General features: G+C 50.8%; 1 protein-coding gene across 2 annotated transcripts; it reads right to left on the bottom strand.

Annotated features, from left to right (window-relative positions):
• Window positions 1–679: 679 nt before the first annotated feature.
• Znf629 (zinc finger protein 629) lies at window positions 680–8,783 on the bottom strand. 2 transcript variants are annotated; one of them, XM_057779240.1, is made up of 3 exons: window positions 8,629–8,783; window positions 6,281–6,380; window positions 680–6,147 (listed from the first exon to the last, which is right to left on the bottom strand). In XM_057779240.1, the coding sequence occupies exons 2-3, from the start codon at window positions 6,351–6,353 to the stop codon at window positions 3,614–3,616; spliced, it is 2,607 nt and encodes an 868-aa protein (XP_057635223.1). In that variant the 5' UTR covers window positions 6,354–6,380; window positions 8,629–8,783; the 3' UTR covers window positions 680–3,613. The 2 variants fall into 2 exon arrangements, with proteins under 2 accessions (XP_057635223.1, XP_057635222.1); XM_057779239.1 differs by lacking the exon at window positions 8,629–8,783 and having other exon boundaries at window positions 6,281–6,692.
• Between the last annotated feature and the right edge of the window lie 13,855 nt (window positions 8,784–22,638).

Here is a 22,638-nt window from a genome sequence, read left to right as displayed (position 1 = left end):
CATCAAGATTCTTTTTAATTAAAAAAAAAAAAAAAGTCAGGGCCACACCTTTCTGTCTCCAGCAAGTGTCTTTAACAGACAGGCAGAGACAGGCTGTGGCTAGTGTTGGTCACAGGCAGCCACAGGGGCCATGAACAGACTCAGAAGACAGTGCTGAAGGCAGCCTGGCACTGAGGACTTCCTTAGTCATCCCCACTGCCTTAGCCAAGGAGAGGAGTAATGGCTGCTGTGGAGGTGGCCTGCAGGCCTCCAGGCCACTCTGACTTCCCACATGACATACTGTGGGTCTTGGGTGAGTGCACTTCCAGAGCATCAGTCTCTCCCATGGGAGAACCTATAGGCTATCCTGGGGACGGACAATAAGCCAGGGGACCACTCACCTCAGAGAGGACAGGTCACAGGATTCAAAGGAACCCAGAGAGGTAACCGGCAGCTCTAAGGACTAGGTTAGGTCCTGGGGAGGCTGCAGCACTGGGCCACCAGGCAGCCATCTGGCTGACCAAAATGTTCTCAATCTCTCAGGATATGGATTCTTAAAGCTCCGTGAACATGTCAATCTTCCACAAGCAAACATTGAACTTATGGGGTCCTCATGGGCCCTCGTTCTGGAGAGGACAAATTCTGATGAGCTTGCTGTTGGCGGAACACGCAGGAAGGAATAAGAGAAGACGCCCGGGAATCTTGCTCCCTTTATTCTCTCCAACTACTAAACACGACCACTGGCGACACAACACTGTGACTGACACACAACACGCTAAACAGGGGCCTCCCCTCACTCCAGAGGGAGAAGGCAAGGGAGCGGGGCTTCCTTTGTCGGGGCAAAGGATTCTGGGACCCGCTCACTTCAGACTGGGAGGTCAGATGGTTTCAAGTCCTCTCCCCGATTATGATTCATACCCAGTTCCTTTATGAGTTTTTATTTGACCCCACATTCATCATCAGCTCTAAGTTTTCCCTAAGTGCAGGTCAGCTCCACCCTCTCTGCCCATGTCTGCTGGGCTCTTCCCAGGCAGGGGCTCTTCTGAGGGCTCTGGCCCAGGATGGAGCTGGCTCCACTATGCCTCCCATACTCAGTTCTGGCGGACCTCGTCCTGAGCCAGTTAGAAGGACACCGGGCCCTGCAACGGATTCCTCTATGGCGTAGCAGGGTGTGAGAGGGAGGTGGCCAGAGCCCACGAGGGCTCTGCTCTGCCCTTTTCCTGCTAGGAAGCCCGGGCACCACCTATGCACATGGTCCATTCAGTACTGGAGTGGAGACCACAGCCCTCACTTGTCTCCAGAACATGTGAGCATCCTGTCCCACATGCTACATCTTAGTCCTCAACAGTCTAGTTAGCCATGACTACGCTGAGCGCCTGCCCCCGGCAGTCTTCTGATGACAGACTCTCAGGCCTGGGTCAGAGGGAGCCTGCTCCTAGTTTTACAAAGGATAACTCTAGTTTCTGCTACCACCTTAGAGGGGGACGAATCAGCTTATACTTAGGAGAGTATCTACTCCATTTTATAGGGATACCCTTTATCAATATTTCTGTCACTGTCAGACAGGCTCCTCCCCATCTCATGGTGCTTTCCCCGACCTGATACTTGGGACCCTACCAAGGCTCTCTCTGTAATTGTGTAAGGCCTGCCCTTTCTCTCTCCCCAGGAGGACTGGCATTTTTCTCCCAGTATTCTAGATTTTGGTCCTTTAAATTTTGAGGGTCATCTATCTGGGCACAGGATAGATGAAGGATGATCGGCCTCTACCTTTTGAACTTTTAGTTTAGGTAATGGAATTAGATGTCTCTTCCTCAGCATTGAAGGGATCCAGCTCACTCTTGGGTACAGGACTCCTAGAGCCAAATCATGTGGTGTCTCAGTCCTCCTACTCTGGACAGTGTCGCTAACGCCAGCACTGGGTAAGGACACTCCCTTTGCAACCAAAATACAGGGGAGAGTCCTTGCCATCTTTAAGGGTCTTCGTTACAGATGTTTCTCGCCAAAGGTTTTCTTCTACCACTTTATAGGGCAACTGTCTCTGCTCCATCACGGAGCTCCAGCCATGTGAGCAGGTTTGGCTGGATTAGTGGTCTAGCCTGTGCTGTCTGAGGAGATGGGCCTGGCAGAGGAGCATATCTCAACCTTTAATTCTCCTCCAGTGGTTTCTGGCTAAGGAGAGAAAGGCCAAAAGGATCAGGTGGAATCTGTCCCTTCCCCGAGCCAGGATCAAATTTGCCACTCCATCTCAAGGGCATCCAGGTACTGGGGTTGAGAAGGTGGTCAAGTTTCCATTGCCTCTTCGGGAACTCTGGTCCAGTCTGTGCCACGTGTCCATTCGCATGTGCAGCCCGGCTCACCGTGCAGGCAGCCTTACACAGAGTTCACACGAAAGGCTGAGGTTTGACTCTTGTTGCTGGTAAGTCAGAGCTGCCTGTTCTGTTGTCTTGCCATCCCTCGTCACCAGAGAGCCCACAAGTGGCTCTCTCTCATGAACTTGTAGAAGTCCAGGGAGGACAAGCACATACAAGCCTTGAATCTCTGAAGGAATTTATTCTTTGGAAGTTGACTAGCAGCGATTGGCTCTCTCCACTGAGGACAGAATCGAGGAAACGGGTTGCCACTGTAGCAAACCCTGTGGCAGTTAGCTTTCAGGTAAAACCTGTGAGACCTGAGAATGTGGCAGAGGCCCCCTGAAACCCCAGAGGCCTCTCAGAGTAGACATCCCCAGCTGGGCTGGGGAAAGGCTGGTCCTGCCTGTCTGAGGAGAACCCTGACGGCCTGAACTGGGATCTGCTTGCACTTGAAGCTTAACACGCTCCTAGGAGGAGGAACTGGCTAGCTTCCAGCTGCAGTTTCTCCACCGTGTTCTGTTTCCCTTCAAACAGACTCAACTTTCCCCCAATAGCTGAGGTGGTTTCTCAACATTTTCTCAATAGTCTCACACTCAAGGTTGGTTATACACCCCCAAAATGGCTTGTCATTTTTGGGGGGCTCTTATTAATAAGGAACCCCCAGTCTTCCTTCCCCTAGTACATGCAATTCACCAAAGAACCTCTAGGGCAATAGATGTCTGGTCTCTCTTGTGGGTCTGGAAGCGCCTAGTCATTCCCTCCCCACTTCTCTTCCTTCCTAGCTCTACTGAGTTCCTGCACAACTTCCCCACTGAGCACACGCCTCTGTCCAAGGCTGCCAGGGAGAACCCTACAAGAGTTCAGGTGTTTCCTCCGCCACCCAGGGCACCTCCCAAGTCAGTGCCGACTGTATTCCCTACACCTCCCCCACCTAGAAGATTCTGAGGAGGATTTTAATACAGTTTTATGGGTTTGTCTAGAGACGTGTTAGAACCTCTTCCTACAATTAACAGGGCTTTTACCCACTATGGTTTATAGGGTTTCTCTGCTACAGACTTAAAGGGCTTTTTTCCTACATATGTATAGGGCTTCTAACCCAGCAGTTTTTCTCTACGGCTTATAAGTGGTCCCCACCCGCAATCTCATAGGCTTCTCACCGCTGACACAAATGCACTATTTCTTCCCAGGGTTCTTGGCCCTCCACTTCTCTACGATCTGATGGGGTTGGTTTCCTTTCCCCACAATTTCTCAGGAGAGAGAGGTCACTGGTCTCCAGACCTCTTTCACAGGGAGACCCCCGGGTGACCGCTCCTGTGGAGGAGGAGTGTTGAGACTTCTGTAAAGTCGTCGCCACACTCAGGGCACAGATAGCGCTTTTCCTCTGACAGAGTTTTCGGACTGTTCTCTTCCCTGTGGTTGCTGCTCTTTGAGGGGGTAGAGGCCTCTCCCTCTTCTTCCTGGTTTGTGGACAAGGTGACTGACTCTGAAGGGGGGTCATCAGAAGTGGGGGCCCTTTCTTGAGTGTGGGTTTCCTGGTGGCGGGTAAGAGCTAGCCGGTCGAGGAAGGAGGCCCCACAATCAGAGCAGCTGTAGGGTCTGGCCCCCAAGGGGCTTCTGAGATGTTCCAACAGCACTGAGGAGCTCTTCCCCAGCTCCGAGCTCTTCTGGGACTTCCCGCCCGCATGGACTTTCTGGTGCTGTAGCAACTCAGAGCTTAGGCCAAAGCTTTTTTTGCATTCCGGGCATTTGAAGGGCTTCCCACTTAGGAAGGAACTGGGCTCTGCCCCTTCCCCAAGGCCAATCCTACACTCGGGAAAGAGAAAGGGCTTTTCATTGCCGTGGGTGAGCTGATGCTGCAGGAGCACCGCCCTGTCGAGGAAGCTTTCTCCACAGTGGGGACACACATAGCACTTAGAGGAGAGCTGACCCAGCTTTTGGCTGAAGCCCTCCTGACCCTCAGGCACTTTCAAGGACTGTCCTGGGGGGTCAGCTCTGCCCTCCGAAGCACCTGGATGTGAATTGCCCCCAAAGGGGAGCCTAGGGGAGCGGAATTGCGGAGGCTTGGGGGTCGGGTGTACTATGTGACCGTCTGCATTTTTGTAGGGGTTTTCTCCGATATGAACCCGCTGATGCTGCATGAAGATGCCCTCGTCATTGAAGCCCTTGCCACAGACCAGACACTTGTGGGGTTTGGCTCCCGGTGGCGGGGTCATCAGGGCAGGATCCCCAAGTCCTAGCAAGCTGTCACTCTGAGCTCTCCGGGCAGGTGTCTTGCCTCGCTCATGGATCACGCGGTGCTGCTCCAGCTCCTGAGCCTCCAGGAAGGCTTTGCCGCAGTCCGAGCACACGAAGAGGTTCTCGTCCATGTGCGTGCGGACGTGCGTAATGAGGTTGGAGCTCTGGCTGAAGCTCTTGCCGCACTCGGGACACTTGTAGGGCTTCTCGCCCGTGTGCGTGCGGCGGTGCTGGATGAGGTGCGAGCTGCGAATGAAGCTCTTGCCACAGTCAGAGCACTTATAGGGCTTCTCGCCGGTGTGGATCCGCTGGTGGCGAATGAGCGTGGAGCTCATGATGAAGCTTTTGCCGCAGTCGGCGCAGATGTATGGCCGCTCCCCACGGTGGATGCGCTGGTGGTTGATGAGGTTGGAGCTGACGCTGAAGCTCTTGCCGCACTCGGGGCACTTGTAGGGCCGCTCACCTGTGTGTGTGCGCTGGTGGCGCAGCAGCGTGGCACTCAGCGTGAAGGTCTTGCCACAGACAGGGCACTTGAAGGGGTCCTCGCGTAGGTGCGTCCGCTGGTGCTTGATGAGCGTGGAGCTGTGACCAAAGCTCTTGCCACACTCCAGGCACTCGTAGGGCTTCTCCCCCGTGTGAGTGCGCTGGTGCTGGGTCAGCTCTGAGCTCTGGATGAAGCTCTTGCCGCACTCGGTGCAGCGATATGGCTTCTCCCCTGCGTGGATCTTCTGGTGCTTGAGCAGGTTGTGGTTCTGACCGAAGCGCTTGCCACATTCGGGGCACTTATAGGGCTTTTCGCCTGTGTGTGTGGCCTGGTGCTGGATGAGGTCGGAGCTGCGGTAGAAAGCGCGCCGGCATTCGCCGCATTTGTAGGGCTTCTCACCGGTGTGGGACCGCTGGTGCTTGATGAGGTTGGTGCTTTGTGTGAAGGCTTTCTCGCACTCCGTGCACTTGTATGGCTTCTCGCCCGTGTGCGTGCGCTGGTGCTGGACCAGATTGGAGCTCCAGCTGAAGCACTTGCCACAGTCGGGGCACTTGTAGGGCTTCTCGCCCGTGTGCGTGCGCTGGTGCTGCACCAGGTGCGAGCTCTGGGTGAAGCTCTTGCCGCACTCTGAGCACGTGTTGGGCCGCTCCCCCGTGTGGATGCGCTGGTGCCGGAGCAGTTTGGACCACTGGCTAAAGCTCTTGCCACACTCGTTGCAGATGTATGGCTTCTCGGCCCCAGAAGGGCGGCCCTGCACCAGCTCCCGCAGGCTGGGTTCGCTGGCAGCGACTACTGGGGTGCTGTTCCAGGTGGTGAGGGTTCCCCACTGCCAATTGGTTTCACAGGCCTTGGTCCACTCGGAGGGGGAAGGGACCACCTCAGGGGCTGATGGGTCCATAGGGGTCTGGTGGTCAAAGGGGTTGGAAGAAGCCAGTGGGGCTGGGGAATCCTGAGGGGCTGAGGCATCCTGGGAGGGGTTCTCCAGGGGCATCTCTTGTGGTTCCTTGGATTCTGGACTCTGATCCGGATCTTCCAAGATGATCTCCTCCCCAGAACTTTCCTGCTGAGGGCCTTCCTCTTCATTGCCGCTCTTGGCACCTACAGACAGAAAGGGAGTCTCCAGCCCCAGCTCCTTTCAGAACATGGAGTCTGGTCTCTGTTCCCTCCCCTGTGACTGCCCAGAGTTTGGGCCCCTCCCTGAGCCAGGGTCACAATCCCTTGTGCCCCTCACCTCCGTGAGCATTGTTCCGGCTCTCTTCAGGACCCTGCAGCTCTGGGCCCCACAGCACCGTCTCAGGCTCCATCCCAGGACTGCGAAGGTTCCAGGGACTCTGGTGGGAGAGATGGGCACACACTGCGACCTGGCTGTATGCTTTTCTTTGTGCTCCTACTTCTATGACGCTCAGTGACCTGCCACTCATGTTTCTGGCACCCTCTCTCCCTGAGCCCCGTGGCCCCAGAGGCCTGGTTCCAAACACTGTAGATCTTAAGATCGCAATGAAGCAACTCAACGAATGTAAAGAGTCAATTAAAAACTCATCAGTCATAACCCTTTGTACCTAGATGGAAGGCTGGAGCTCTAACCAACATGGGGGGGGGTGCTTTCACCCCACACAACTGATGCCCAGAGGCCTGGAACCGTGTTATTTTGCAAATCAGACAAAGCTCATTAAGACTCCAATTTTCTTCCTTTATGGGACTGCTAATTGAGACCAATAAACTTTTCCTTTATAAGCCCCACAGAGAACAACCAACACTTGCACTTTTTAAAGGGTTAAAAATAAAAGTTTCCCTGAAGGGACAGCGACTCACAAAGACCAGGGCACTTTGCCATTACCTAAGCACACAAAGAGGGTCGCCTAGGGTGGGAAGGGGGGGGTTCTGAAGTCAGGGACAGGAAAGAGAGAGCAAAAGGGGTGCCTGGCTTGGTGACGTACTTGGGGGAAAGAAACAGGAAAATCAGAAGTTCAAGGTCAGTCTCCAGCTACTGGAGAACTTGTCTCAAACAAGATGAAGGGGGGGGGCGCAGAGGGAAGGAGGTGAGCAAGTACGAGAATGCTGGAAGGACAGGGTGACATGTCCGCCAGGTGTCATTATTTCTCTCACTGCCATGGAGACTCGGGAGTCACCTGTTCATTTTACAGATTAGTAGGGCAACACGGGGGGGAGATGTCTCCAAGGCCCAGACTGGGAAGTAACAGAGCTAAAACCGCAAGCGCAGTGTTCTGCTTGGCTTGCCCCTAGGTCTGAAAATATCGAGTGACCTTGAAAGTCATAGGGGACTCAAACTTGTGGGCTACTGGCCGGAGTGTGAGCAGCAGGCAATGCTCTCCCCAAAGACCCACGGGGGACCCATCCTTCTGCTGTTCTTTCTGCCAGTGCTTCATCACATGCTTAGGAAAGGTGCCCAGGAAAGTCTTTGTTGAGTGACTGAATGACCTAGACACCGTTTGCTCACGGAAAACCTATTTGGTTCAATGTCTTTAACAATCAGTTTGCAAAGAGACATCATAAAAGAAAAGCAACTCCAGCGTCAGCCCTTGGGAAAGGAATCTGTCACTCTCAAAATCTCCGATGATTTCCGGGAGATAGAACAGGGCCATAGGAACAAAGTACAGGCGGGCACTCACATTTACTCATTTAACGGCCCTGGACCGGCCTAGACTTGGGGTGACAGTGGAGCTGGGGAGTCTGTGCACAGGGACAAAAGCTCTCCCGGAGCAGTTGCTCTGTGAAGCAGCTGAAGGAAGAAACAGCTTGCTGACCACTGCTAAGCAGCAGCAGCAGCAGAAGCGTAAGTTAGAGGAAAGAAAGAAAATAAGTTTCATATCCACAGTCTCCTCCGGTCTGTGTCTTTAGGGAAGGAAGATGGAGACCACAGGAGGCGCCTCCCCGGAGGGGAGAAAGGGACTCCGCTGAGCGGACCGAGGACAGGTAGGAGCTGATGAACTTGGACTGCCTGAGAAACTTAGGCTCAGGGGCCTACCTTAGAAGGGAAAGGGTTAATGACAAGGCCACATGCAAGAAGTGGCAAAGACAGGGAGGCGAGAACTACTGGGAAGCAGCCCGGGCCCGAGAGCGCCAGCCTCCGGCCCAGGAGGGCCCCCCCGAGGACCGAGGCGGGAAGGACGGCCCGAGGCGGCCGCCTTCCCGCGGAGGTGCGCGCGGCCCAGGGTGACCCTGACAAGGAGGCAGCGGGACCGCCCTCGACGCCGCCCCCCGCACCCAGGCAGACCCGGACTTGAGCGCTCCTGGCCCGGAGCGCCGACCCCGTCCCCGTCCCCGAAAGCCCGGCCGAGCCGCCAGCGTCCCCTCCCCGCCGCGGACGCCCAGGCTTCCCGGTTCCCGGCGAGCTACCGCTGCCTCGCCGTCCCCGGCCGGACTCGCTCTCCGGGCGCGCTCGCCTCCCCTCCCCCACGGCGGCCCTGGCGCGGTTCCCACCATCCCCCGGCCGCCGCCCCCGCCGCCCCGGGCCCGGCCTGCGCCCCGCACCCGTCGCCGCCTCCTTGGCCCTATTGTTCCCCGGCGGCTGTCCCGGGCCTCCAGGCCACCCCGGGAACCCAGGCGGCCCCAACTCACGGCTCTGGGGTCTGGGAAAAGCCGGAAGACAGAGTCCAGCCCCAGGGGACTTAACCCCTTAAGTGCCCTGCCTCGGGGGACAGGCTGGATGCCGAGCACTCTAGGGTCTTCCTCAAGGGGTGATTCCAGGCTGAGGACCCGGGGACCAGTTCAGGGTGACTGGGACGGAGCAGGAAGTGACCCCAGCTTCCCGGGCCCCTCTAGCCTGGAGTCAGAACATCAGCTCTATGGGATTTAACCCTTTGCCTCCCATAGTCTGGGAAAAGAATGGGGAGGGGGTACGGAAGCAAGGAGGTGGCTGATGACACCCCTCTTCCCGTGTCTAGTGGGATCGCGCAAGATCAGCTTTTGGGGGAGCTCAGAGGCCGGCGAGGTCTCCGGATATCTGGCCGTGCTCTCTCTCCAAAGGCTCTGCCAGCCGCCCAGATTGGGCCGCGGCGGGTCCCCTGAGACCGGCCTTTGTTTGGACTCACCCTGGGATGGGGCTGCTGTGCCTGAGTTGGTGACTAGGAGGTGGGAGCAAGGGTTGGGTGGGCAGACCGGGTCCAGCAATAAGAGCAGACGCTAACTAGCCTTAATTTAAGGCCAGGCAAGACTAGCCTGTGCTACGTGGTTCCACGCCCTCCCCCCCGCCCCGTGCCTCCATCACCCTCTGTCCCACTACCCTCTACCCCTACCGGTCCCCCTTACCCTCCCCCCTTCCAGTTCTATCTCCTTACAGGAGGAAACCGAGGCCCTGGGTGGCAGCAGAAACGGCAGTGTAGGTTCACTGGCCAACGTGGGCAAGCATTATTCTCTGCATCCCGGGGTAAGGTACCCAATTCACAGCTGGGCAATCCTTCCAAAAACCTAGGAAGCCAGAAGTAGTTACGAATGCCTGGAATTCTATTGCTCAGGAGGCAGAAGCAGGAAGATCAGCAAGTTCGTAGTCCGCCTGGTCCCCATAGTTCCAGGCCAGTCAGAGCTAGTGAGACCCTGGTTTCAAAACGACACAATGACCTCCTAGGTCCCAGGTTTGTGTCTCACGATTTCCCCACCACAATCCCCGGGGGAGAACTCTGAATCGTCCCTGTTTTATAGACAAGGCAATCAGGACGCGAGAAGTGAGATAAAATGTGTAAGGCCGCATCTGTAATCAGCCTAGGTGTGAGGAGAGCAGCGCCGAACAAGAGTTGAACTTTCCATCCTCAAGAAGCTTAATAGTCGTCAGGCTGGGTGACACACACCTGTTGTCTCCATTCTTAGTAGGCTGAGGTAGTGGAATCAAGAGCTGAGTTCAAGGTCAGCCTGGGCTGCACAGTAGGTAGGGCCCAGTTCAAACTGTAACTAACCAAATAAATAAAACGCTCCAAGCCCTGCTGAGACAGGAAGATCACCATAATTTAAGGCCAGTCTAGGCTCCACAGTGAGATCCCCGTGCTAAAACACTGACTTGTGATGGGTGAATAACACGTCCAACATTTCAAGACAGCCGTTCTTACAGCATCCACGAGAGACCCGCTTCAGCTTGTAAGCTGCAAGTTGGGGAAAGGGACCCGGACGTCAGTCCTGCCCTAGAGGTGATGACTTCCCAGAAGAGCCGAGCTGATATTAAGAAACTGCCTCTCTTGTTCTTGCAAGACAATGGGTCCTGACAACTCACCACCGCTTGCTTGCTGGAGATAACTGAGGCACCTGTGGGGTGTGTTATAAAATTAGGCACTGCTCACACAAAGGCAGGATGTGAGCTTACACTCTAACCCTGACCCCACCCCTCAAAAACGCTGCAACTTTGTGGGTTTTCCCATATAAACTCTGTGCTAGCATCTGATCTGGACCATAAGCAGAAAATTCCCAGTCTCTGCTGTGGTCCTGGCCAGTAATTTTTTATTAAAGTCTCTTATTTGTTTAAAACACAAACATCTGGGCGGTGGTGGCGCACACCTTTGATCCCAGCAGAGGCGGGTGGCTCTCTGTGAGACCAAGGTCAGGTTGGTCTACAAAGCAGTTCCAGGGCAGGTAGGGCTGTTACACAGAGAAACCCTGTCTCAAAACAAAACCCTCAACAACAACAACAAATATAAAAGACTGATGAATCTCTGAAAAAACCCAGACCCATAACAGACTGTGTCTGTGTGTGAGTGCATGTGTGTGCATGTGTGTATACACACACATGTGTACCATGCACAAAGAAATCATAAGAAAATGTGGAAAGGAACATCAGACCAGAGTGGTAAAGGAAGATGCAGAATCTAACAACCCAAGTGTCAGGAACTGCCAGGGATGCAGTTCTCTGGGCAGCTAGTGTTTAGCTAGCCCCAGCGCAGGCTCCCTTACCCCGCTTTCCTTCCAGGGACTTCCCTAGCTTTCTCTGGTTCTAGTTCCCCTTAACTCCTCCCACACAATCAGACCCTTGCCCACCCTGGTCCCCTATCTCTTGTTCCTCATATCCTGTGACAGGGAACTTAAACTTTGCTTCTCTTTCTACCTGTTGTCATACGAGCATGCTGATGCCAACTCTGCTTGGGCAGGGCTTTGCCTTTGTGTTTACTGCTGTGTCCCCAGAGCCCACAACTGTAGCGTGTACTCAATTTGTTGAACAGGCTGAGATAGCTGGGCCCAGCCCTGGGGCAGGGAGAAACCCTAGAGCAGCTGCTGGAGGTGCGGAGGTTTAATTAGTCCAGCGGAGCTTTTGTTTGTTTGCTTTCTGTCTTAGCTGTGTTAATTGCTATATTTAACAATCAGTACATAAAAGCCAGGTGTAGTGTTTGCACAGGTAGTCTCAGCCAGATCAGGAAACTGAGGCAGGATGACCACTTGAGTCTAGAAGTTTGAGATCAGTTTGGGCAACACAGTGAGACAATCTCACAAGATTCACATCTGAATTCCCTGCTTCTCTGGAAAATCCAAAGACGTAACTGAGTGAAAATGAGGACATACCTGCTCCAAGTTATGGCTGAGAAGAGGGTTTACTGTAGATAGGAGGGAGTGTACAGTCAGAGGCATCCGAAAGAGTCCCAGAGCAGGGAGAGAAAGAAGTAGACTAACTATGGCCAGTAGACTAAACCAGGTCATGAGAGGTGAGAGGGGGGTGGAGAGCGAGAGAAAAAGAGAGAGGGAGACGAGAGATCAAAGAAAGATCCAAGAGAGGAAAGAGCATGTCACAGAAATGACAGGGTTATATAGGAAAGAGAGGCTGCGGGAAGGGACGCCCCTGAGCTGGGAAGGTGTAGGGTGGAAGGGGGGTGAGAGCGGCAGAGAGGAGCCACAGGTGCTGAGGGAGCCTGGTGGCCAGCGTGCACTTTGCTACGCTACTGGGCGCCGCAGCCTTTTGTCCGGGGTTTCTTTGGGACCTGACAGTAACAATGTATTTAATATTCTCACTTGTCATAAACTGTCGGCAGGCAGAAATGTCCTTACTTAGGTGTCCTAGCATCACCCAGGCTGAGAGACAGTTCACTAATAAACGCCCTTCCCTATTGACTATAGAGGTGGTTTCTTTCGTCGATGTCCCCCACATTCAGAGTAAGAGATACAAGCGGGGTGGTGGTGGTGGAGAAGTTGCTCAGTTAAGAGCACTGGAAGTTATTCCAGAGAACCTGAGTTCAATTCCCAGCACCCACATGGCAGCTTAAACTGCCTGTAACTCTACCTCCAGGGGATCTGACATCTTCGCAGAATAACAATGCACATGAAGTAAAAATAAATACATCATTAAAAAAGAGAAACACAAGGGAGCTGGTATCCTCTGACATGTTATATTTTATTTATTTAGACTTTTGAAATAGGGTCTCATCGTGTAGCTCTGGCTGGCCTTGAGCTATGTAGACCAGGCTGGCCTCGAAATCACAGAGACCCACCTGCCTCTGCCTCCAGTGCTGTAATTAAAAGCGCATGCCACTAGGCCTGGCTGCAGTTATGTTTGTTGAGTACGTACTGCGTGTTGGCACAGTGAACAACTGCTTGGACCTCCCCAACATAGGATTCCAACCTTCTTAACAGCCTGATGACAAAGCCACACTGCAGGGTTAGATTGCCGCTGTGACCCTTAACCGTCACTCCTGGGTGAGTTCAAGGGTGTCTGAACTAACACAGAGGCTAACGGTCCCTCCCCTCTCTCCTACTCTTGATCCAGAAGCCAGAGCAAGGCACTGGAGAGGGCAGGAAAACTCCATCAGGCCAAACCTTTCTCCAGCGGTAGTGGGGAAGGAGTGGTCCTGCTCCTAGGGAGGCAGTGGATGCACTGACCATATGCCTGTGGGCAGCTGATATGGTATCCATGTGAGTGACCCTGGCTGGGGAACTATGGGAAGATGATGGTGACCCATCCCCATGACTTTTACAAACAAGCCACGGGCCATGTTTCAGAAATGCTCTTCCATCCTCCCGCAGGGCCCAGACACGCTGACAGTCATGCCCCAAGTGCAAGGTTGCTGTGAGAGTCCAGAGGTTCTGGAGTGAACCTGGTCCATGCCTGTCCTCCAGGTCATAGAATTAGTTTCCTTTCCCAGAAGAGGTCGTCGGTTAACACTAGTTAGAGCTCACCAACCTTGGCCTGTAGGCAGGAGACCCAGGAGTCTCGAAACCATGTCTGGAGGACTTGGGGGGTCTACAATTGTATGCTCAAGCCCTCCGCTCTACAGAAACAGGCAGCATAGAGGGCAGGATGCAAAGGCCAAGAGTTCAGAGACTCGTGCCGTTTGCCCCAACACTGCTGCCTCACTGCAAGGTGAGTGGTTTCCCAGGGTTTTCACCAGGGGAGAATGGGGCCTCTGGCCTGGAGTTGTGTGTCTCAATGAGATACACTAGGGGCTTCTTTTCAATATAAGATGCTCAAATAAAGGGCCTTCTATAGCCGAGACAGGGCTTCCAGAAATTTTAAAAATCAGGAACCTGTAGTGGAGCTGGGTGTAATGGCTCGTGCTTCAATCCCAACCCTGGAGGCAGAGGCAAGATGACCCTGGGAAGTCTGAGTTTAGCCTGGTCTACGTAGTGAGCTCTGAGTCAGCCAGGGCTGCATGGAAAGGCTGTCTCAGAAGAAACCTGTAGTGGTTCCCGACCTGTTTACTCATTTCTACATCCCCAAGGCTTCCCCTTGTGTATACTCCACCCCAGAAACCTCCTGTTCAGTGTGGTCAGCTACCCAACCCCTGCTGCCTCCCAGACTTGCCCTTTGCTGCCCTGGCAACACCTGTCATCCCTGTTTCCCTATGCCAAACCCAGGCATTCTGCTGCCCCAGACCTGGGGTGCCTCCTTCTGGACTCCTCTGCTTGCCCACATTTGGGTCATCCTTGAGTAACTCTGCACCCCTCTTCCATCCTTTGTCCTAGGCCACTGAAGCCCCCTCAGGACACCTCCACGTTCCATGATTATCAACAGAGGAAAATTCGGGTGGGGGAGTGCCAGGGGCCAGACCAGAGGAACAGCAAGCAGCTTTGGAACTCCGAGGACACAGGCTAGCTAGCAGTCAGCACAAACACATTGGGTGGCCTTGAGAGGCCGAGCCCAGGGAACCTCACGCTGTTTTTGAGCACAGCTCTGCTTAGTGCCCTCAGAGGTCACCACGTCCCTCACAGTAAAAACTCTAAAGGGGTTTCTAGCCCCTCACTGGGCAGCATTGCTGGTACTTACCCTAATGGTGATTGACTTTTTCCAACCATTGCTGCTGGAGCAGATTCAGCCACCACCCTTAGGAAGAATTCAGAGATGGAAACCGTTAGTAAATAGGTTAAGATATTTTGTTAATGGCTTTGAAGTAGAAAATCTTGAGACGCAATTTAAAGTTTAGAAAGGCACTTTTTTTTTTTTTTTTTTTGGTTTTTTCGAGACAGGGTTTCTCTGTGGCTTTGGAGCCTGTCCTGGAACTAGCTCTGTAGACCAGGCTGGTCTCGAACTCACAGAGATCCGCCTGCCTCTGCCTCCTAAGTGCTGGGATTAAAGGCGTGCGCCACCACCGCCCGGCTGAAAGACACTTTTGATAGTTTAATGAGGGACCTGTTGAGGTCAGTGGACGAGAAGAAGGACAGCCTGGTGGTTACCTGCTGACGCCTTTCTTGTTAGGTTGGCGATCAGAGGCGATGATTAATTCCTCTACCCATTTCCCTCAGCTTCCTGATATGATTTAATAAAACGTTGTTGGGTGGGTATACACCCTGAGGACAAAGTAGAAATGGCTGGATGTTTTATATATATATAAAAATTTAGATTTGTGATTCTTCTAAGAATTTTTATAATATTACCTTTTGAGATAAGTAAAATGATTGAGCCTTTCTTTGTAACCACAAAATGCAGCCTGCCAGTAAAGGAATTGGCTGAGAAGAATACCTTGCTTGCTTACACTCTGTTAATCTACAACAAGTTGCTTAAACGTGAATGTATTTGAGTCCTTGGGGATAACTTGTTTTTCACCTGTACTATGTAAAATATTTAATCATGGAAGGGAAATGAGAAACACGTTGTTATTACTTGTATTGACTGTAATCATTCACTTGAAAAATAGAATGTAACCACATTGTAATGTTGTATTGCTTGAAACATTTTGCTGGGGTATACAAACTGTAAGGACAAAAATAAATTCAGGAGGAAAACACCAGGAAAAATGTAGAAGGAAAGATGTAAGGGAAACAGCAGAAGGAGGTAAAAGAAAAATAAAGAGACCCTGGTGGCAGAGGTGTGTGTGTGTGTTTCCTTCTTTTTTGCCGGCCCCAGAGAATTAAGTTTTTCTTCCTCAGAGGAAGAAGTCTATTGTGTGATTGATTAGCTGCTGACTCTGAACCTCCTCTTCAGTTGCTGACCTGCGGAAAGCTGGACATTCAGCAAGATCTATCTACAGAGCCCTGGCTATCCTAGAACTCACATGAGATCGCTTACATCTGCCTCCCAAGTGTGGGGGTTAAAGGCTGTGGAACTGGGCCAGTTCTCTTTGGTTTGTTTGTTTGTTTGTTTTGGGTTTTTTTTTTTTGGTTTTTCGAGACAGGGTTTCTCTGTAGCTTTGGAGCCTGTCCTGGAGCTAGCTCTTGTAGACCAGGCTGGTCTCGAACTCACAGAGATCCACCTGCCTCTGCCTCCCTGGGATTAAAGGCTTGCACCACCACTGCCCGGCTGTTTGTTTGTTTGTTTGTTTGTTTGAAACAGGGTCACACACTGCTCAGGCTGGCTAGAATGACCTTGACCTGATGACTTTGCCCCAGCCTTGCCAGAGCCAGGATTACAGGTATAAGAGACTCTACCCAGCACAGTTTTTAAAAGTCACAATAATCTTGAGCTATAACAAAACCATATTGAGAGGCTGGGCAGTGGTGGCACACGCCTTTAATCCCAGCACCCGGGAGGCAGAGGCAGGCGGATCTCTGTGAGTTCGAGACCAGCCTGGTCTACAAAAGCTAGTTCCAGAACAGGCTCCAAAACCACAGAGAAACCCTGTCTTGGAAAAAAACCAAAAAAAAAAAAAAAAAAGAAAAACCATATTGACCAAGTCAAATAAATAAGTATAGAATTAAATAAAAATAAATATAAGCACAACAAAACTTGTGTGTATTATTTTGCAGTCAGAGGTTCACATTAAGGTGTGATCAAAAAAAATTAATGTCACATTCTGACCCTGTTTATCTGCAAAGTGACAGCCAGGACCAAGCTTGCTGTGGAAGAATTTGTAGGACCTGACTCCTGACTGGGCAGCTAGGTGCTTGGGAACAATGGTTGTTTCTGAGGAGAAAAGATCACAAAGAAGGAAAAAAAATGTTTATCTTATTTGCCTTGGTGTTTTGTCCATATCAGAGTTACAGTCAGTTGAGAGCGGCCATGCAGGTACTGGGAATTGAGCCCGAATCCTCTAGAAAAGCAGCCAGTGATTTTAACCACTGAGCCATCTCTCCAGTCCAAGGTAAGAGATTTAACATGCAAATTTGTATTTGGTGTGATGATTTCTAATTACAGAAACATATTTTAAATGCCAGTTTTTCAAGTATACGTTTGAGAATGGAGATTGTAGGATTAAAAACATGCTGTTTTCCTATTTCTAGTCATCCAGGGTGGTGTACTCCAGTAATCCCAGCACACTGCAGGCTGAGGCAGGAGAATAAAGAGTTTAAAGCCAACTTGGCCTACATAGAAAGACTCTAAAAATAAGCATAAAAACTAACCGGGCGGTGCACAACTTTAATCCCAGTACTCAGGAGGCAGAGGCAGGTGGATTTCTCTAAGTTGGAGGCCACCCTGTTCTACAGAGTGAATTTGAAGACAGTCAGGACTGTTACACAGAGAGAAAACAAAACAAAACAAAGACCCTAGGTTTAATCCCCAGCACCTCAAAACTCGAGTCCACATGTGGGAATCATTTGTCTGAACTTTTTATTTATTTATTTATTTATTTATTTATTTATTTATTTATTTAAGATTTCTGCCTCCTCCCCACCACTGCCTCCCATTTCCCTCCCCCTCCCCCGATCAAGTCCCCCTCCCTCGTCAGCCCAAAGATCAATCAGGGTTCCCTGCCCTGTGCGAAGACCAAGGACCACCCACCTCCATCCAGGTCTAGTAAGGAGAGCATCCAAACTGCCTAGGCTCCCACAAAGCCAGTACGTGCAGTAGGATCAAAAACCCATTGCCATTGTTCTTGAGTTCTCAGTAGTCCTCATTGTCCATTATGTTCAGCGAGTCCAGTTTTATCCCATGCTTTTTCAGACCCAGGCCAGCTGGCCTTGGTGAGTTCCTGTGTCTGAACTTTTCTAAACTACATTAAGATGAATGTGGTTGAGTCTCTGCCACAGGGACTCAGGGCCCACTCTTCAGTGAAGTCTCTGACCGTGTGTAGGGAACCACTCTAGAGCACGGAAGAAAGTTGAAGCGGCGTGCTGCATCGTTATGCACAACCTGAAAAGCCTTTGAACCTCTGCATCTCTCCAAACACTTGCTGGCTCTGCCAGGACCCTTGCCCTGTACCTGGAAATCCATGCGGGCTGAGAATCAGGCCGTGGTCCTAGCCAGACCCAGCCTTCCCGGCACTGCACAGGGCTCCCCCCTCCCGCATCTAAGGCCAATCCCAGCACAGCAGGGCTGTCCTGCCCCTGAGCCACTGACTGGGTCACGTCTCCTTCTCCAGCATCCTTCGTTTGCCCCTGTATTTAGACCTATCTTCAGAGCACTGTGAGAATCCCAGTCAGCTGTAGCCTGGGTCCTGGTGTTGACGTGGCTCGAACTTGCTACATTTACAAGCTCTTTCATGAGTCATTTGCTTCTTCCGATGCCTGGCTGCAGTTCTCATGAACAGCTCTTATTTCTGAGGACATGGATGTCAGACAGAGAAGGCCATGTTCCGGACCACACAGCCATGGCAAGACCTTGGTATCCTCAGGTCTTGGCGTCTTCAGGTCTTGAATTTTTTGATGTTAACTCCAAACTCAGGGTTTCCTTCCGTGTGTGTGTGTCTTCTCTTTTGAGTCAGGGTCTCAGGCTGGCCTGAAGCTCACTGCATAGCCAAGAGTGACCTGCACCTCTGTTTGTTTCTGCATAGCCAAGAGTGACCTGCACCTCTGTTTCTGCATAGCCAAGAGTGACCTGCACCTCTGTTTCTCTTGCTGCCACTGCCCGTGTTGGGGTTCACAGGTGTGCGCCATCACACCCAGCCCCCACCTTTATGGAACAGTTGAATCGTGCCTCTTCCATAAAGCCTTTCTTTTTCTTTTTCTTTTTTTTAATTTTCGAGACAGGGTTTCTCCCTAGCTTTTGGTTCCTGTCCTGGAACTAGCTCTGTAGACCAGGCTGGTCTCGAACTCACAGAGATCCGCCTGCCTCTGCCTCCCGAGTGCTGGGATTAAAGGCGTGCGCCACCACCGCCCAGCCCATAAAGCCTTTCTTGACAACAGTGTCTCCTTCGGCCTCATCACTGTCGTCTGACCGCTGGACTCCAGCATATTGCCATATCTGGTTACCCATCTGCAGTATTAATTACATTTTTCTTCATTTGACTAATTTTTCTTTTCTTTCTGTTTTCTTTTCTGTTTTTGGTTTTTCAAGACAGGTTTATCTGTGGACCAGCCCTGGCTGTCTAGGACTCGCTTTGTAGACCAGGCTGACCTTGAACTCAGAGAACCACCTGCCTCTGCCTCTCAAGTACTGGGACTAAATGTGTGCGCCACCACTGCCCAGCAACTAATTTTTCTTAAATGAAGGAGATGTTTCTGAAGCTGGACATAGTGATGCATGCCTCTAATCCTGACACTCAGGGCCACATACATTAAGACTCCATTTAAAAAATAAAAGGGCCCGGTGGTGGTAGTGCCTGCCTTTAATCCTAGCAATTGGTTGCAGAGGCAAGTGGATCTCTGAGTTCGAGGTCAGCCTGGTCTACAAAGCCAGTTCCAGGACAGCCAGGTATAGACAGGGAAACCTTGCCTTGAAAAACAAAAACAAAGAAGGAAAAGGGGACGGATACAAATCTGAGAAGAAAGTTCACTGTTAGTGTGATAAACAGAAAATTTCTATAAACTACCATCAGACAAGTGCTGGCAAGGTGGCCAAGCGTAGGAACAGCTTAGTATCTCGGGACTCTACTTGGTTTGGACTTACACATCCTCGCCTCTTCTTCCAGTAATGCACTTGGCAGCCTTCACCCATCACCTTCACCTACATGAACTACACAGATCTCTCTCCTGGATCCTCGCCTGAGTCAGGCTACCCATACAGCCCTCTCTGAACAATAGTATAGCTTTCTCTGCCCTATCAACAATCAAGTTTAGACAGTTTCTATTCTAGGGTATTACTAACATATCTGAGCATGAAGAATTCAAGGGCCAGTTTGGCCTGAGCTGGTTTTGGGAGCATGTGCAATAACTGTATCCTTAAGTAAATGTCTACAAAGAATCCCCAACATACCTCCTTATGCCTGTGCATAATTGGTCGTTCATATGATTAAAATCAGATATATTATGAGGCAGGATTTTGTGCGCAGAAGGAGGAGGAAAAGAAGGGAGGAAGGAAGGGAGGGAGGGAGAGAAGGAGGAAGGGCATGATTTGCCTGCTCTTGCCTCGGTGGGCATCTGGCTTCTTCCCACCGCTGGGCTGAGGGCAGAGCTGTCCTGAGCCTTCTTCACAAGCGTGTAGCTGTGTGGGCTTGTCTTCCTTTCTCTTGAGTGGACAGCTAGGAATGGAAATGCTGAGTCTATAGTGATTCTGTAACTTTCTTATGAGGTTTGTTTGTTTGTTTGTTTGTTTGTTTGTTTGTTTGTTTCTGAGACAGGGTCACTATATAGATCAAGCTAATCTCAAATTCAGAGATCAGCTTGCCCTTGTCTCCCCAGTGATGCACCATGCCGCCCAGCTTCTTAGGCACTTTTAAGTTAAGACTCCCTCAAAAGAAGTGGGGAGTGGCTGGAGAGATGGCTCAGTGGTTAAGAGCTCTGGCTGTTGGAGGCTAAGGATCCTTACTATTATTACAGAGAACCTGGGCTCTGTCCCATTCCCAGCAGGGATGAGGTGGTTTACACAATCCCTTACTCCAGTTCCAAGGCATCCAACACCCTCTTCTGGCTTCCTCAGGCACTGGACTCACAAGTGGTTCACAGATATACATGCAGGCAAAGCACAAGTGCACATAAAATAAAAAATAAATTGAAAAATTACAAACAGGAAGAAGAAGATAAGCCAGGCATCATTAAAAATTTTGTATACCAAAGAAAATTACAGGAAAATGAAAACAGTTCACGGAATGAGGGGAAATATAAGCAAATCAAGTATCTCACCAAGTCCTAGCGTCAACATTATGTGATGCCCAGTTAGAGCTGAGCAGTTACCGATGGCAGCTCCATCAAGGCATGGGCAAAGGATCTGAATGGATATTTCTTCATGGATGCACACATGGCTACCAAGCCGTGAGAAGATGCTCAAACCATTCATTATAGGGAAACTCAAATAGAAACCCCCGAGGACACTTACAACAAAAATAAGAGTATAAAAGACTGGCAAGAAGCTGAGCAAGCAGTCCAGTAGGCACAGTGCTTGCTTAGCACGCCCGCAGCCTTAACTTCATTGACCAGCTTATCAGCTCAGCGTGGAGACACAGACCTGTAACCTCAACACTTGGGGGGGGGTAGGAAGGTCAGAAGTTCAAGGTCATTCTCAGCTGCATAATGAATTTAAGGCCAGTCTTGCTTGGTACCCTGTCCCAAACAAACAAAAAACTGAAAAGAAACAGTTTTTGTGAGACTGTGAGAACCTGGACGGCGCTGATAGGAACGTCACTGGGGTAGTAGCTGTGGACAACAGCTTAGAACGTTTTTAGTTAAACCACACACTTACCTTGGGATTTGACATTTCCATTCCTAGCTATCCACCCAAGAGAAAGGAAGACAAGCTCACACAGCTACACGCTTGTGAAGAAGGCTCAGGACAGCTCTGCTCTCAGCCCAGCGGTGGGAAGACATCCGAGGCCCACCGAGGCACGAGCAGGCAAATTGTGCTATAGCTTGTATTTTGGCAGGAGGGGTGTCTTATTTGTTGATGTATATTCATGATACTGGGTCTTGTAAGACATTTTCTGTTGTTCATTTTGTCTTGACAAAAGTCTCACTATACGGGCTGGAGAGATGGCTCAGCGGTTAAGAGCATTGCCTGCTCTTCCAAAGGTCCTGAGTTCAAATCCCAGCAACCACATGGTGGCTCACAACCATCTGTAATGAGGTCTGATGCCCTCTTCTGGCCTGCAGACAGAATATTGTATACATAATAAATAAATATTTAAAAAAAAAAAGTCTCACTATATAGACGTCCTGGAACTTGCTCTGTAGACCAGGCTGACCTCAAACTCACAGAGATCCTCCTGCCTCTGTTTCCCAAGTGCTAGGATTAAAGGTGTGCACCACACAAGACATTTTCATTCAAGTATATAATGTGCATTGAGCATTTTACTCCACATCCTCCCAACTTCGTTCTCACCTCTCCTGCCTCCCATCTGTCTCCTTTGCTGCCCTAGATAGTTTCTGGTTTTGGTTTTGGTGTTGTTGTTGTGGGTAGTGGTGTTTTTTGTTTTGTTATTTTTTTTTTTTTTTTTTTTTTTGCTTTTTTGAGGCAGGGTTTCTCTGTGTAACAGTCCTGGCCGTCCTGGAACTCACTTTGTAGGTGAGGTTGGTTTCAAACTCACAGAGATCGGCCTACCTCTGGTCCATAGTGGTGGAATTAAAGGCATGCATCATCACACTGAGGTGAAACTGAATTTTTAAAGACAGGGTTTCACTCTATAGCCCAGGTTAGGCTCAAACTCACAATCTCCTTCCTCAGCCTCCCAAGAGCTAGAATTATAAGAGTGTACTAGCATACCAGCTGTGTTTCCCAATTTTTAAATGTTTTCTTAAGCAGTCCATTTTAGAAATAGAAATATTATATTAAATCTACTTCCTGTAATTTGTTATGAGAAAATTCAGAACACTTAGCCTTTACCTCTTACCTCAAGGGTACTGGGCAGACTTTATTACATGCTTGTTGAAATCCATGCAAACCTGTACGGCATTTATCCGGCCGCATGACCACTGAAGGAGGCTCTTCCTGCACAAGTGTGCCTTTGGGCTAAATCTGTTAGCTAATGGGTGTGGGTGCTGGGAATCGAACCCAAGTCCTCTGGAAGAATGGCCAGTACTTTTTTTTTATTTGTTTGTTTATTTGGTTTTTTCAAGGCAGGGTTTCTCTGTGTAGTTTTGAAGCCTATCCTGGAGCTCACTCCATAGACCAGGCTGGCCTCGAACTCACAGAGACCCACCTGCCCCTGCCTCTCAAGTGCTGGGATTAAAGGCATGCGCCGGCATCACCCAGTGAGATTGTTTCTTTCCAAACATACATGATGAGTTAAGAATGTAGAAAAGGATCAGGTGGTGGTGGTTGCACGCCTTTAGTCCCAGCACTGGGGAGGCAGAGGCGGCGGATGCTGTGGATGATCTTTCTGTATGCTCTGAGTATCTGTTGCTCTCATTGATTGATAAATAAAGCTGCTTTGGCCTATGGCAAGGCAGGATAGAGCCAGGTGGGAATCCAAGCAGAGATAC

The sequence above is a fragment of the Chionomys nivalis genome, chromosome 8, assembly GCF_950005125.1.
Source record: "Chionomys nivalis chromosome 8, mChiNiv1.1, whole genome shotgun sequence".
Lineage (NCBI taxonomy): Eukaryota > Metazoa > Chordata > Mammalia > Rodentia > Cricetidae > Chionomys > Chionomys nivalis.
This window is presented reverse-complemented; position numbering and strand designations above follow the sequence as displayed.

What these genes read in the sequence shown, in the direction of transcription:
- Znf629 (XM_057779239.1), bottom strand. Translation starts at nt 6,596, where the DNA reads ATGACTGATGAGTTTTTAATTGACTCTTTACATTCGTTGAGTTGCTTC. An exon ending in CCGGAACAATGCTCACGGAG is followed by an intron (nt 6,148 to 6,280) that starts GTGAGGGGCACA and finishes TTCTGTCTGTAG; the next exon opens with GTGCCAAGAGCGGCAATGAA.